Source organism: Arvicola amphibius, chromosome 12 (genome assembly GCF_903992535.2).
Source record: "Arvicola amphibius chromosome 12, mArvAmp1.2, whole genome shotgun sequence".
Lineage (NCBI taxonomy): Eukaryota > Metazoa > Chordata > Mammalia > Rodentia > Cricetidae > Arvicola > Arvicola amphibius.
Genome location: NC_052058.2, coordinates 29542036 through 29557474, shown reverse-complemented (window position 1 = coordinate 29557474; position 15439 = coordinate 29542036). Strand labels below are relative to the sequence as shown.

The 15439-nt window shown below is 36.9% G+C and overlaps 1 protein-coding gene across 13 annotated transcripts in view; it reads right to left on the bottom strand.

Moving 5' to 3' along the window:
* Positions 1–15439, bottom strand: part of LOC119827279 (sarcolemma associated protein) — a 134406-nt gene that overhangs the window by 57954 nt on the left and 61013 nt on the right. For all 13 annotated transcript variants that reach the window (XM_038348785.1, XM_038348784.1, XM_038348793.1 and 10 more), the window contains exons 4-9: positions 13783–13855; positions 10589–10625; positions 5782–5844; positions 2746–2841; positions 2415–2486; positions 1061–1201 (exon numbers count right to left, since the gene is read on the bottom strand). In XM_038348785.1, coding sequence (XP_038204713.1) covers positions 1061–1201; positions 2415–2486; positions 2746–2841; positions 5782–5844; positions 10589–10625; positions 13783–13855 — 482 coding nt within the window. The remainder of the gene's footprint in view (positions 1–1060; positions 1202–2414; positions 2487–2745; positions 2842–5781; positions 5845–10588; positions 10626–13782; positions 13856–15439) is intronic.

The window sequence follows — 15439 nt, the reverse complement described above, 5'->3', positions numbered from 1 at the left end:
AAGGGTCAACCAGTACGACTTTGAGCCTTGAAAGTATTTTAAAACCACCAATTCCTTTTCTATTTGTTTTTGAAACAAGACTATTTTACTCAGGCTGACTTCAAATTCACTATGGAGTCCAGGCTAGCCTGAAAAAAATCTGCCTCAGATTCCAAGTCTAAGATTTAAAGTATACTTTATCATATCACCTCTAAGTCGACAATCCTTAAAGTAATTTTAATACCACATAGCAATTCATCTAACGCGAAAACAGCAATATAGCTTGAAACTTTACTTGTATGTCAATTAATCAAGCAACAATGAACATAAAGCCCATACAATAGAATGAGACCATAATACAAACTATTCAAGTCCTCACACATGCTAAGCACATGCACACTGGCTAAACCCTCAGTCCAAAAAATTACATTTTAATTGTTTATAGGACCTAGAAGATATCCCTCACAAACTCCTAAAGCACAAGATATGGAGTTATTCTGGAGCTGTGGTTCTCAACCTTTGGGTCGTGACCCCTTTGGGGGAGGGGTCACCTATGACCATAGGAAAACAAAGATATTTATTTACATTGTGATTCATAACAGTAGTAAAATTACAGTTATGAAGTAGCAATGAAAATAATTTTATGGTTGGGGTGAGCATACATGAGGAACTGTATTAAAGGGTTTCAGTGTTGGAATGACAGAACCACTGGTCTGGAGGACGGGTAAAGTAGTAAAGTTCTCAGAGACCATCCTCTACTAAAAAACAGCACATTTATAAGACATGGTGTCCACATCTTTAATTCAACCACTGGGAAGACAAAAGTAGGTGTAGCTCTGTGAGTTTGGGGCCAGCCTGCTCTAATAGCAAATTGCAAACTAAGCAAAGGTACATAGTTCAGCTCCCAGCATACATCTCAGGTGTCTCAGAACTGCCTATAATATTAGGTCCAATGAACCTAAGACTGGGACTTCTGCAGACAACTTCACTGCACACACAAACACACCCACGCATATACTACATATAGACACATAATTTTAAAAAGAAATCTTTAAAACCAGTAACAATAAAAATGAAATACCTCAACTTCTGAAAGTTTTCTGACCACTTCGATTTTCTCCTGAAGAACCCGCCTCAGGGACTCTTTGGCTGTTGTCTCATAGTTGTGTTTGTCCTCCTGCAGTGCTATGAGTTCCTTCCGTAAACTATCTTCGGTTTGATTCTACAACAAAAGACAATTATATTACACTTAAGTTAGTTTTATTTGAAAATTACTTATGCTTTGAAAGAAATAAACACATTACAATACTCTATATGTTAAGGTACTCCCCCAAAACAAATATTAGCTTGCTATTAACTAAATCTGAATTTTAAAGTTGTATCAGTAAATTATGCCCTTAGAAATTATACTAATTCCAATAGGAAAGAGTTAAAGGCAATAATTTCTCTCAAATATTAGGATTAATTACTCATGTTCTGTAGAAGTTATCATATTTCCATCTGTGAACAAAAATCATGGCTATCAAAAGCACCAAACATTTTAGAACACTGGCTAAGATAAAAGGAGTAAGAGCATGCTGAGGAAAAAGGAAGACTCCAGGTCCGGAACAAGAAAGCTGTAAGGTGAGCATGGAGTATACTGTCTAGTGCAGCCACAGGACACTATCCAAGTCAGCTTTATCCAGAGAGACAGCCTTAAAAGATTTACTCAGACAAAACTCTGGATAATTTGATAATCAACAAAGCTAACTACTAGTATAGACTGAAACACACCAAATATACTTAAATCTGAGCAGGGAGAAAGTACTTCATTGTTATTCACTGGTGGATAAAAGGAAAATCAATTTATTCTTTTTATCTAGTAAATAATAGGGGTGCGTCTCATTCTATTTTTTTTTTTGTATAAAATGTACTTCAGGGTAACAAAATAATTCATGAGGGAAAAACTATCTTTGAAGAAGTAATCCAGCTAAGTAAATGAAGGAATGATAGAATTATATCACTATGTTAAAAATCTTTTATGAAATAATGGACATGGTGACAAAATCATAAAAAGAAAGCCATTCAGTCATTATGTTCTTTGACTAAAGAACAATACCATCCATGAAGTGTTGTTGGCAAAAAAAACCCCAACAACTATTATTTTATGCCTAGAGAAAACTAAAAAAAAATTAATAACAGTATAGACCGAATCACAGTTCAAAAGGCAAATAACCTCTTCAATAAATATCAACTGCAATAGAAAAAGTAATTAGAACTGGCCACAGGCGTATATTACACAATTCTTCCTACTTATAGGTATGCATGGATTCTTTTCATGACAAAAATATAGAGCAATTGTGGGATTATATAAAAGGCTTAGCACACACTCAAATAGAAAAAAATGAAACTACAGAACTGTGTTCTTTCATATATACCTGAGATTAAATACATACTTTGGAGCATGCCTGCAATTGGTTTCCCATAACTTCTAACCGTGATAAGAGTCTATCTTCATCTATTAAAGCCTGTTGGAAAACAAATTAGATACAAATAAAAATCCGCAGTAACAAAAAAGGCAAGTATAACAGATTCTATTGCCAAGGAAAAAAACAAAATTGAAAAATCAATCAAGATCTGCTACAAAATGCTGTTTCAACATTTGTTCTTTAGTTAAAGGAATAACATTACTTTTATTTGCCTAAAATCTAATTTTAATTCATTCAACACATTAAAAAACTATTGAAATGTTTAAATAGATTCCTGACTCTAAAGTAAATGGAGTACCTGCCAACTGGTATCCGAAGCTTCTTGAGTGATGGCTAATAGCCGCTGAAGTGTGGCTAGCTTCTGTTCTAACATCTGTTCCCGATGTAAGGCCTCCTACCACAAATCACAAAAGAAATTCTAAGAACTCAGTCAGCAACATGATTCTTTTGAAGTAAAACACTCGATATAGTTTGAATATATTCTCAGTTGTACTCTGGATGTAGTTCATTATTTTATCCCATCTACGGGACTGCAAGTACAGATATAATAAACTTTGCCCCAGATGGAAAACAAGTTACTCATTCTGTTTTCTTTCTTTATTTCTTTATTTACTTATTATATATACAATATTCTGTCTGTGTGTATGATGACCGCAGGCCAGAAGAGGACACCAGACCCCATTAAAGATGGTTGTGAGCCACCATGTGGTTGACTGGGAATTGAACTCAGGACCTTTGGAAGAGCAGGGAATGCTCTTAACCTCTGAGCCATCACTCCAGCCCCTTCTGTTTTCTTTTTTATTAGTAATTTACTAAAAGAGTAAGTTTCAAAATGCAGATTAGAAAAAACTTAAAAATGTTTGTTTCTTATTATATTTCATAAATACACATAAAAGTTTATGAAATATTTATGTATCTTCGAACAAATTATTTCAAACCAAGGCATCAACTTTTATTCAAGGGTTCACAGTTTACATCCGAGTTTCTCAATTCAGTAAGGATTATGCAAGAAGAAAAAGAGGAGGTGAGACAATTCCTCCCAAAGAGTTAGTACATACAAATGGATGTTCAAGATCTGACAGAAAAGATGGGACAGAATGAGAAGTATAAGAGTCTCATTCATGATGATCAGCAACCACTCTACACAGAACCAGGCCAATTATTTAATTTATATGAACACTGTTATTTCTCATGTCAGAAATGAAATATCAATTAATCTTAACATTCTCTCCTACCTCTCAAGAGAGACCTACAAAAACTAATATATCTTCCCATTGAATGAAAATGACCAACGACATTCACATCATGTATTTTACATTGTGGGCACTATTCCAAGTGTTTTACTTACAATAATTCATATATCCTTCATAATGTAGGGAGGTGGTGCTACTTATCAACTGTCTACAGAAGGAAATTGAGGTCCAAAGGCTTTCTTAGGAAGCTGGGCAGTAGTAGACACATCTTTAATCCCAGCACTATGGAGGCAGAGGCAGGAAGATTTCTGTGGGTTCTGCCTGGTCTACAAATCAAGTCTCAGAGCAGCCAGGGTGACACAAAGAAACCATGTCTCAAAAAACAAACAAATAAACTTTCTTAGGAGATGAGATGGTAAAGCCAGCGTTTAAATCTAGTTAAACTTGATCAATTCTGGCTAGAAAAGCCCATGCTCTTAACTACTTCAAGGATGTGCATATGTATACAATCATTTTCTATATGTCAGCACATGGTGTTTGGTGGAAAATGAGATCTAATTAATGTGTTGGTTATTTCTGTACTTTTCCACAGATGCACATGGCCTTAAAAAACTGAAGAGTACAGGGCCACTGGTCAACAGTTTTAAAGACAAACACACAAATAAAACTATTCATCAAAGGTCACAGAATTGAGCAGAAAAACTTAGATCAAGATCAATACGTCAATCCCCAAACTTCTGAACCAAAGTTACCTTTAAACCATACTTCCTCATCATAATCCCTCTACTGACCCAGAGCCATAAAATCCTGCCCAAAGAAATGAAGAAAAAAAATAACACCTCTTTGCTTTTAGAGTTGTATGTCTTTTTAAATGAAGGATTAAGAGCTCCAGTAGGCCATTCCAAGTAGATGCTCTGGATCCAGAAATACAGTTCAAATAGGAAGGACTCTGGGGTCTAACTGCCAAACTAAACTCAGACTAGGGGTAAATCACAATGTGTATGACACTGTAAATTCTTAGATCTTCCTGCCCCTTAGTCACTCCATATGGAAAAACAAGAAGTGGCATGGGAAAATTGTCTATATTCTATCAATTATGTTTTAAATAAACGCTGATTGGCCAGTAGCTAGGCAAGAAGTATAGGTGGGACAACCAGACAGGAAGTAGAGGTGGGTCAATGAGAACAGAAGAATTCTGGGAAGAGGGAAGCTCCCTCTGCAGTCCTGTCCAGACACAGAAGAAGCAAGATGTGACTAGCCACTAAAAAGGTACTCAGCCATGTGGCTAACACAGATAAGAATAATGGGCTAATGTAAGTTATAAGAGTTAATAAGAAGCCTGAGCTAATGGGCCAATCAGTTTATGATTAATGTAGACCTCTGTGCAGGAACAGGGCAGGACAGAAACCTCAGACAACAAAGAATGAGATATCTATATTCCTTACATAGCAGTAAAAACTGTTACATAGATTAAATGAATCAGGAGGTTCTTCTGTCTATGTGTTGCTTTCATTGGTTAAATAAAGAAACTGCCTTGGCCTTTTGATAGGGCAGCACTTAGGTAGGCGGAGTAGACAAAACTAAATGCTAAAAAAAAGGACAGACGGAGAGCCACCATGAAACTGCCAAAATCAGACATGCTAAATCTTTCTTGGTAGGCCACAGATTAACAAAAAATGGGTTAAATCAAGATGTAAGAGTTAGCCAATAACAGGCTAGAGATAATGGGTCAGGCAGTGATTTAATTAATATAATTTCTATGTGATTATTTCGGGTGTAAGATAGCCGGAACGACAAGCAGCCTGCTCCTCCAGCTATATCAATACAGGTAAAGTGGTTGAACTGAGTATGGAATATAACATGCTTAATTCTATTTAAAAAACACCTATGAATAAAGAAGGACTTTGGAATCTCCTTACATTGAAAGAAAAATTTATCTTGCACATAAGCTTGTCTTTTCTAAACTCAACAGTCCAGACTCCTTTTTCTTCTTGAGATGTTTTTAAGCCTCCACTATTCCTTTAAAAGATATTTCCTGTGTGCTTGTTTCCAGCCAATATTTTTGATTCTGTATTTGCAATCTGACAAAATAAAATCTAAGTTACTTTTAAAGACTAAGAATTCTCAAGATTTACTTTTACCTGTAGATACTGAGAAAGTTGGAATAGTTCCTGAGAGTACATACTTGGAGTGTTAGCAGCAACCTAGAAATAAAATAATATCAATAATCAAAGAAAGCATTACATTAAAAAAGCTATTAAGAGCCAACATGATGGCTCAGAAAGTAAAGTCCCTCCTATCTAGCCTGACAACTTCAGTTTGATCCCATGCTGGATAGTTTTATGTTAACACAGGTTAAGTCATATGAGAAAGGGAACCTCAATTAAGAAAATGCCTCCATAAGATTAGGCTGTAGGCAAGCCTGTAGAGAATTTTCTAAATTAGTAGTCAGTAGGAGAGAGCCCAACCCATAATGACCACCCCTGGGCTGGTGGTCCTGGGTTCCATAAGACAGCAGGCTGAGCAAGTCATGGGAGCAAGCCAGTAAGCAGTACTCCTTGCATCAGCTCCTCCTTCAGGGATGAACAGGGATGTGGAAGTGTGTACCAAATAAACCCTTCCCTCCTCGAGTTGCTTTTGGTCATGGTGTTTTATTGAAGCAATAGTAATACTAAATGGAACAATCCCCAATACCCACATGGTAAAAGGAGAGAGTCAACTCCTGCAAGTTATCCTCTTATTCCAACATGCATGGTGAACATACACACAAAATAAAAACGCACTTAAAAATTGAAAACAAACCAATTTCATGAAATGTCTATTTTCCTAAATATGCAAATAAAATGTTTAATGGATCTAGTCTTAGTTCACAATTATTGTGTAAACTATTTCTCAAAATATTTCTGCTGTTTATCTAGAATGTATAGATGGTATTACACTGATCATATCAGATTTATAAACAAGATGATGAAGCAAGAATTATTGTGAAACTTTTAAAGTCAAATCACAAACTTACAGCACAGAGGTACTGAGCCTTTTCATGACACAGAAATAACTCTTAATCAATGCAGTCATCTTTTTCCTTAAAATTCATCACTGATTACTTCATTAATATGTCAACATGTCACAATTCATTTAGAAATGACAATCTTCAAAATTCACTTGGAAGTATGTGTCAGGATAGCATGAAATCTTACATTCTACTTACCAAAAAACAAAAATTTAAATAAGCAAAAAAGATTCTAACATTTTGTCCAATAGCCAGAGTTAATAAAAATTTTATTACTATATGTAAATTTTAAGAAAAAGAGGGAATAATCATGTTAAAAAACTACAAGTCAGCCTAACAACTCAGAACCTCAAAGTATCAAAATTTGCTTCAATTAGGGGCTTTTCAAGACTAGTGAACACAGACCATGTCACTAAAAAAGAAAACAAAAAATACAGTGTTGTTGTAATATTTACCCATATCCCGAACGCTAATAAGTTCTTTAAGTGTGCATACTTATCCTTTTTTGTTGTTTAAAATGGGGTCTTGCTACAAATACAATGCCCTTCCTGGCCCGGTACCACGTACCGGTTTTGAACTCAGCAATCCTCTTACCCCAGCCTCCCAAGCACTAGAAATACAAGCATACACTCCCATGCTCTGCTGATTTATTAATAATGTTATAGGATCACTGCTCACTAAACTCAAAGTATGTTTTCTAATATTCAGACTAAAAATGGCATTTTTCTTTTGAAGATCTAAATCAACAAAATCATTATTTATTTGGAAAAGAGTTCTTAGCATTAGAAGTTGGTGATCAATTACCATTATCCCTATAACAATAACCTAAGAAACAACTTCAATTTAAAGTAGGTAACCATTATTCCTCAAACTAAAGAAAAGTGTAAATTGTTTGTCCTCGCATTTTAGTGATTACACACACACACTCACACACACACACATGAAAGCCAGCAGGTATGGTAGTATAGCTGTGATAGTATAGCTGTGGTGGTACAGCTGTGGTGGTACAGCTGTGGTAGGATAGCTGTAATCCTAGAACTTGAGAGGTGAAAGCAGGAAGATCAAGAAGTGAACAAACAATATCTTTGGCTACACAGTGAGGTCCTCGCCACCCAGGGTTATGTGAAACCCAGCTGAGACCCTAAGCAGTAGAGGACAGGATGCCTGAACTGGCCTTGCCCTGTAGTCAGATTGATGACTATCTTAATGTTACTATAGAAACTTCATCCAGCAGCTGATGAAAACAGAGGCAGAGACCTGCATCAGAGCAACTGGGCTGAGCTCCCAAAGTCCAGTTGAAGAGTGGGAGAAGTGAAAATATGAGCAAATAGGTCAAGACCATGATGGGTACACCCACTGAAACAGTTTACCTAAGCTAATGGGAGCTCACCAACTCCAGCCAGACAGGGAAGGAGCCAGCATAGGACCAAACTAGGGCCTCTGAACGTGGGTGACAGTTGTATGGCTTGGGCAGACTGCAGGGCCAATGGCAGTGGGACCAGGATTTATCCCTACTGCATGTCCTTGCTTTTGGGGAGCACATTCTCTTTGGATGGATACCTTGCTCAGCCTAAATATAATAGGGAGGGCCTTGGCCCTTCCTCAAAGTAATGTGCTTTACCCTTTCTGAGGAGTGGATGGGGAGTGGGGTTGGGAGAAAGGTGGAGGGGATGGGAGGGAGTGGGAACTAGGATTGGTATGTAAAATGAAAAAAAAGATAGTTTGTTTTCTTTTTAAAAAATAAAATAAAAAAGAAAAGACAAAAAACAAACAAAAACCAACAACAACAAACCCAAAGCAGAACAAAACTTCCAATATTCACAGTCATGTCAAGTAGTAAAAAAAGATTTGGTTTTGTTCTTTGATTACACTCTGATTTTTAGCAATGGCACCTCTAGTTTCAATGCATCATTATTCCTAAACAAAAGAAAATACTCCAGCAATCAACTACTGCAATTTTCTAATTGTGTGGTGTCAAAACCGATGTTCAATGGCATTAAAAGAGTAATTTCTACAAGTTCTTATTTCAGAGCTGCTTTGCTGTACGGGTAAAAACTTCTTGGATAGAAATATTTGGGAGGCAATCTTACCAAAAGCAATCTACAGATCCAATGCAATGCCCATCAAAATCCCAGGAAAATTCTTCACAGACCTCTAAAGAACGATACTCAACTTCATATGGAAAAGCAAAAAACTCAGGATAGCCAAAACAAGCCTGTACAATAAAAGAACTTCTGGAGGCATCACAATCCGTGACTTCAAACTCTACTACAGAGCTACAGTACTTAAAACAGCCAGGTGTTGGCATAAGAACAGACAGGAGGACCAATGGAACCAAATAGAAGACCCAGAAAGAAGCAAAAAATATCAAATGGAAAAAAGAAAGCATATTTAACAAGTGGTGCTGGAATAAATGGATATCAACATGTAGAAGAATAAAAATAGACTCATATCTATCACCATGTACAAAACTCAAGTCCAAATGGATCAAAGACCTTGACATAAAGCCAGCCACACTGAACCTTATAGAAGAACAGTGGGAAGTACACTTATAAGCCCAGCAGCACAGACACTGAGAGAAACAATTAATAAATGGGACCTCCTGAAACTGAAAAGCTTCTGTAAAGCAAAGGACACAGTCAACAAGACAAAACGACAGCCTACAGAATGGGAAAAGATCTTCACTAACCCCACACCAGACAGAGGTCTGATCTCCAAAATATACAAAGAACTCAAGAAACTGGTCACCAAAAGAACAAATAATCCAATAAAAAAAAAGGAGTACAGACCTAAATAGAGAACTCTCAACAGGGGAATCTAAAATGGCTGAAAGACACTTAAGGAAATGTTCAACATCCTTAGTCATCAGAGAACTGCAAATGAAAACAACTCTGAGATTCCATCTTTCTCCTGTAAGAATGGCCAAGATCAAAAACACTGATGACAACTCATGCTGGAGAGGTTGAGGGGAAAAGGGAACACTTGTGCATTGCTGGTGGGAATGCAAGCTGGTACAACCCCTTTGGATGTCAATGTGGTGATTTCTCAGAAAATTAGGAAACAACCTTCCTCAAGACCCAGTAATAACACTTTTGTGTATATGTCCAAAGGATGCTCAATTGTGCCACAAGGACTTGTGCTCAACTATGTTCATAGCAGCATTGTTTGTCATAGCCAGAATCTGGAAACAACCTAAATGCCCCTTGACTGAAGAATGGATAAGGAAAATGTGGTACATTTACACAATGGAGAAACTACACAGCAGAAAAAAATAACAACAGCTTGAATTTTTCTGGAAAATGGATGGAGCTAGAAAACATCATTTTGAGTGAGGTAACTCAGACACAGAAAGACAATTATCACATGTATTCACTCATAGGTGATTTTTAAACATAAAGCAAAGAAAGCCAGCCTACAAACCACAATCTCAGAGCACTCAGACAACAATGCGGACACTGAGAGAGACTTACATAGATCTAATCTACATGGGAAGTAGAAAGTAGGAAAAGACAAGATCTCCTGAGTAAACTGGGAACATGGGGACCTTGGGGGGAGGGTTGAAACGGGGAGAGAATAGGCAGGGAGGAGAGCAGAGAAAAATGTAGAGCTCAATAAAAATCAGTAATAAAAAAAGAGAAATGTTTGGGAAATTCCTAGACAAGGCTGAACTTTAGAATAAAAGATAGCAGCTAACATTACTTACCTCTGACACAACTAGGAACAGTCAGTCTACTCGGTCAGTCAGTGGTTTACTTGAGCCACAAAAGCTTTTTCCAAAGAAACCATGCATTCGAAATTCTCCACACAGTGAAGGTTATATTAACTACATAGTCATATTTACTTTATTACAAAACAGAGTTTTTAATGTAAAACATTAAATAAAAACACTTCAGTGAAATAAAATGTCAAAGTCTGGAAAACAATCATTTACTACTCACTTTGTCAACAGGACTTGGTAATGGAGCATGGATGACACTGGAAAGTAAAATTTAGAATTTTATCTCATTTCCTGAAAGCAGAGGAAATGGTACTAGAGCACCAAAATATCTTAACATAAAATTCATGCACTTGCTCTCACATAATTAAAAGAATGTGAATCATCCCTTCATAAACATGACATTATTTAAAAATACATGCATCAACCTACTTTTTACTCATTATTTTTCTTAAGGAGAATTTCAACTCCAAAATGTATTAAACATCTTTTGAGGATCCACTATTTACTGAGTGCTGTGATAACTCCCTTATTTTTACCATTTCAACACATTAAAGTACCTTTTAAATCATGCATCTTATTTGTAACATATAAGTTACCAAATAATAAATAAATACCCCTGTGTAGAAATCTTTCAGTGGGAAGAAAGGTGACAGTCTGGACTGGGCCTAGGGAAGAACAACTCCAGCTGTGCACACTGGCAGCTCTCTTCACCTAGCCACCCTGGGATGAGATCCCAGTTTTACATGTCTGTGTGAAACTGAACTCAATATAACAAACACAACAATAGGTCATGAGCTGACACTAATTTCCTTTGGGGCCTGGTAAAGAACTCTCAACAGAAAAGCAGCAGCAGTTAAGCACAGAGGCTCAGAAAGTATACCAACTAGACCAAACTGGCTCTGCTTACCACCTAAAAGGCAAAGTAATCCGGGTAGGCCTCATAGTCCTTGCTCATACTCTGTTATTTAGCAATGGCACCTATAGTGTGGGCCCTACAGCATTCTTTTAAGTATTGAAAGTGTTGATATAGACAAGTAGCTTAAAACCATGCCTTGGAATAGTATCCAACCAATTACAACCTTCTACTCCCATGGGAAATGTGCCCTGAGGAAGGCAGAGTCCCTGTTTTACAAAGCCCTATGAGATACTGTATGTGTCCTGAAGGCAGGTAGAGGGATGTAGAGCAAGGCTGCCACCTATGTCCCCTACACTTCACATCTTAAAAACAATCTAGTGACAACCAGAAGGCCAACTGGGTAAAGTTCCCAGACTCAATTAGTTAAAGCTTGTAAATGCTGAGAAACTGACCTGGTATGGCATATACAGTGGAGGGTTAAGTACCTGAGTTTAATCCCCAGAAACCTTGTAAAAATAAGGTGCTTCGGCATGCATGTGAAGTCAGCACCTGGCAGGTGAATACAGGACTCCGGGGGCTCATTGGTCAGCCTTGCTAAGTTACCAGTCCTATTCCGATGAGAACCTGCCTAAAAACAGGGGCCAGGGCTCCTGAGGATTAACACTTGGGGCTGTCCTCTGCTCTGCAAGCAGGCAATGAACACTTGCATATAACAAACATTCACAGTTACTAAAAAAAAGAGAGAGCCGAGAAGAAAAACGAGAAATAGTGAAAGGGATTTGGAGAAACAAAGGGATTTAATGAGAAGTCTTCAACATGTCTGCAGATGGCTGACGAGATGGCTTAGCAGGTGAGGCATCTGTCAGGCAACCATGAAGCCTTGAGTCTGACTAGCCAGAATGCGTGCAAAGTCAGGAAGGTAGCGCATGCCCACACCAACACTCCTTCAGCAAATTGGGAAGTAGAAACCGAAGAATCCTTGGAAGCTCGGGGGACAGCTAGCCTGGGGCACATGGTGACAAACACAAAACCCTGCCTCAAACAAGCTGGAAAGCAAGAACCAACACCAAGGTTGTTCTCTGACCTCTAGCACACATGTACATGAACACACACACATATATGAAAAGATAAGAAGACCCACATATTCTACTACCTGGAGCCTAAGAACACAGAAGACTTAAGCGACTGCTCACACCTTTTAACTCTCTCAAAAATGGCCTCCTATCACCTGCAATCACTAGCCTCTAAGAAGCTGTATGTCATTGGTGGATTGCTTACTTATTCTATCACTGAAAGCTCAATTCTTGACCTAAAAGGCTTTGTTATGTTGAAGTTCTTGAATTTTACTGTAATTTTAATAAAATATAATTACATTTTAATAAACTATAATTAAAATAAATGGTATTTTAATTCCAACTGTTTTACGATCTCTGCTTTGCATCACCTAGCCATAAAACTAAAGAGGGAGAAAAACTATGGTATAAGAAAAGCATAAAACATGCAATTCTAGAGCTGGAGAGATAGCTCAGCGGTTAAGAGCACTGCCTGCTCTTCCAATGGTCCTGAGTTCAATTCCCAGCAACCACATGATGGCTCACAACCATCTGTAATGAGGTCTGGTGCCCTCTTCTGGCCTTCAGGCATACACACAGACAGAATATTGTATACATAATCAATCAATCAATAAATCAATAAATTTAAAAAAAAACATGCAATTCTAATGACTGACATTAGAGACTATTACAGTAAGGGAACCCGCTCTTTTTGCTTTTTCTTTCTCTCTTTCCTATTCGCTATTCAGCTTTTCTGTAAACTCTTGGTATTTTGGCATAATCAAAACAATGTAAATAAACCACTAGTAAAAAGTAAACTGTAACAACAAGATGGTCCTTTGAAGCAAGGAAACAAGTATTTAGCATATTCAAGGCTTTCCCTAAATAAAAACAAACAAAAAAGGCATTAATATTTAAGTACTGCCTACTTAACTTCCATACTTCACAATGATAATCTGTAAAAAGCACATGATGTACTTAAGTTTACATTTTAAACTTTAGACTTCATGACAGAACGTGATGTTACTTCATATAAAACAAAAATACAACTTTGGGGGAAATTCTTCTAGCTACTATAAAAAAATTACTAACTATATTGACATCTTCAAGTTCTGGATGAATATGATATTGACATTAACTTCACAACAGGCAATCACAGTTTGAAAAGCTCTACATTAAATATATATCAAAAAGAAACGGTTATCATTCTTCAATAACTAAAATATTCTAAATATTGCGAAAAAACCCCAAAAATTGTCTATTCAAATATACACTGTAGAGTTAAATTTGGAAATAAAACAACCTTTACCTCTGATCCATTATTATTTACTAGGTTTTTAAATAACATAAAAGTAGTTAAAACTGAAATATATAATATGCCAAAAAATACTATGTCAATTTTCTAATACATCACAGTAATCTTGTAGTATTAATGGGATATCATCATTACAAATATTATCAACTAAGATAATTAACCCAAACTTCACAGCACTAGATTATACTCACTCTGAGCGGAGTCGGGCTTCCATACCATCTGGTAGAAAAAGTTTTATTGTGGAAACAATACACCCATGGGTAACTGGTTAAAAAAAATAAAATAATTGTTTAAAATATGAAACTTGGTGGGTCTCATATCTAAACTTGTATTTAATTCTTAAAAATTATAATTTATAGGAAAGTAAATAGATCTAGTGGTTTAATGACAGTATCTACTACCTTAGAAAAACTTCCAATTCCTTAACAGACAATGAAAAGTCACCTGTCCAGTGTGCAGAAATAATAACAGTAGATGTCCCAGTTTGCTGACATCACAGCTAGTCTACTCCCTTTGAAAAGCAGCCCTTATCCTTAATTATCCTGTCTCCAATCTGTCTCCCAACCACAGCTCATAAAACTTTAATGTCCTTTACATACAGTTTAGAACATGTTAGACACCCCCCCCACACACACACACACATCCTGATGGTCTCTCTGACTCTTCCAGTGTACTGTTGCTAGGACTCACATAGGAGGCTCTCCAGGACAGCTTTCATATGGTTATTGTTCCTCCACTCCCAATACCTTTGGATAAAACCACAACAATCTCAATGCATAAGATTCTTCTCACTCCTCTTCCTACTGATGGTTTTGAGAGACAAATCATTGTACAGATCATTGTCTTTCACTGAAAAAAAAAATGCTTCCTAATTTAAAGATTGATAGTTTTGATTTCTCTGTTCTTAGAATACTGTATCATCGATGGCTCAACAAATTTGTTTATTAAACTGACTAAAAGCTGATGTGGGCAGATAAAACACATTGCATAATGATTTTAATAACAGTGTTTACTGTGGCTGTATACATGTCAAAACTCACTGAGTCTTACAAGCAAAATTATTTCTTTTATAAAATTTATTTATACTTCAATAAAACTATTTTAACAATAATTATTGCTTTAGGGGTATAATATGTTCAACAATTACAACCATAGTATCAAGATGGTAATACAAAGTAATGTGGCTGTCATCTGGAAACATGAATTAAATTTAAGAAATTTAGCACAGGTCAGTATTTGTTTTTATTAACTGATTATATTTTATAAAAGCTAACACAGATAAAGAACTATCTACTGGACAGTCTTCTCAGTTCTGCCTGGACAGCCATCATTGCCATCTGGCTTCTTCCTTCCTTTCTAGCCACATCGTCTAAGCTGTTGCCACTTGTCTCTTACACACATGCAGGTTACATGCAATCTCCAAACACCTTACTGTTTACAAAACATGTGTACTGTTTTACACATCCTATCTGTGACGTCTTTATCTCCTCGGTATTGTTTTCTTACAGTAAGCAGAATTCCTCATGGCCTCTACATCAGTTCCTGCCCTGATTTCCCTGCATTAAATCATGTTGTCAGCTGGAATAATCCTTTCCTAAGCAATTTGCTTTGGTCATGGTGTTTTATCATAATAGAAGCCCTAAGACAAGCGGTGAGTACTTTTAAACCACTGAACCATCTCTCCAAGCTCCTGTGCCAGAATTCTCATGGGGAAAGATTTTCATCCACAGTGAGAGGTTCCTTTCCCTCCCACGCTGTCTTAGTTTTCCCTCCAGTCCTGTCTCACTCCCATGCCACACCTCTACCTCCAGACCTTCAAACTTCTGCCCAACCTCTTTCTTCCATTAG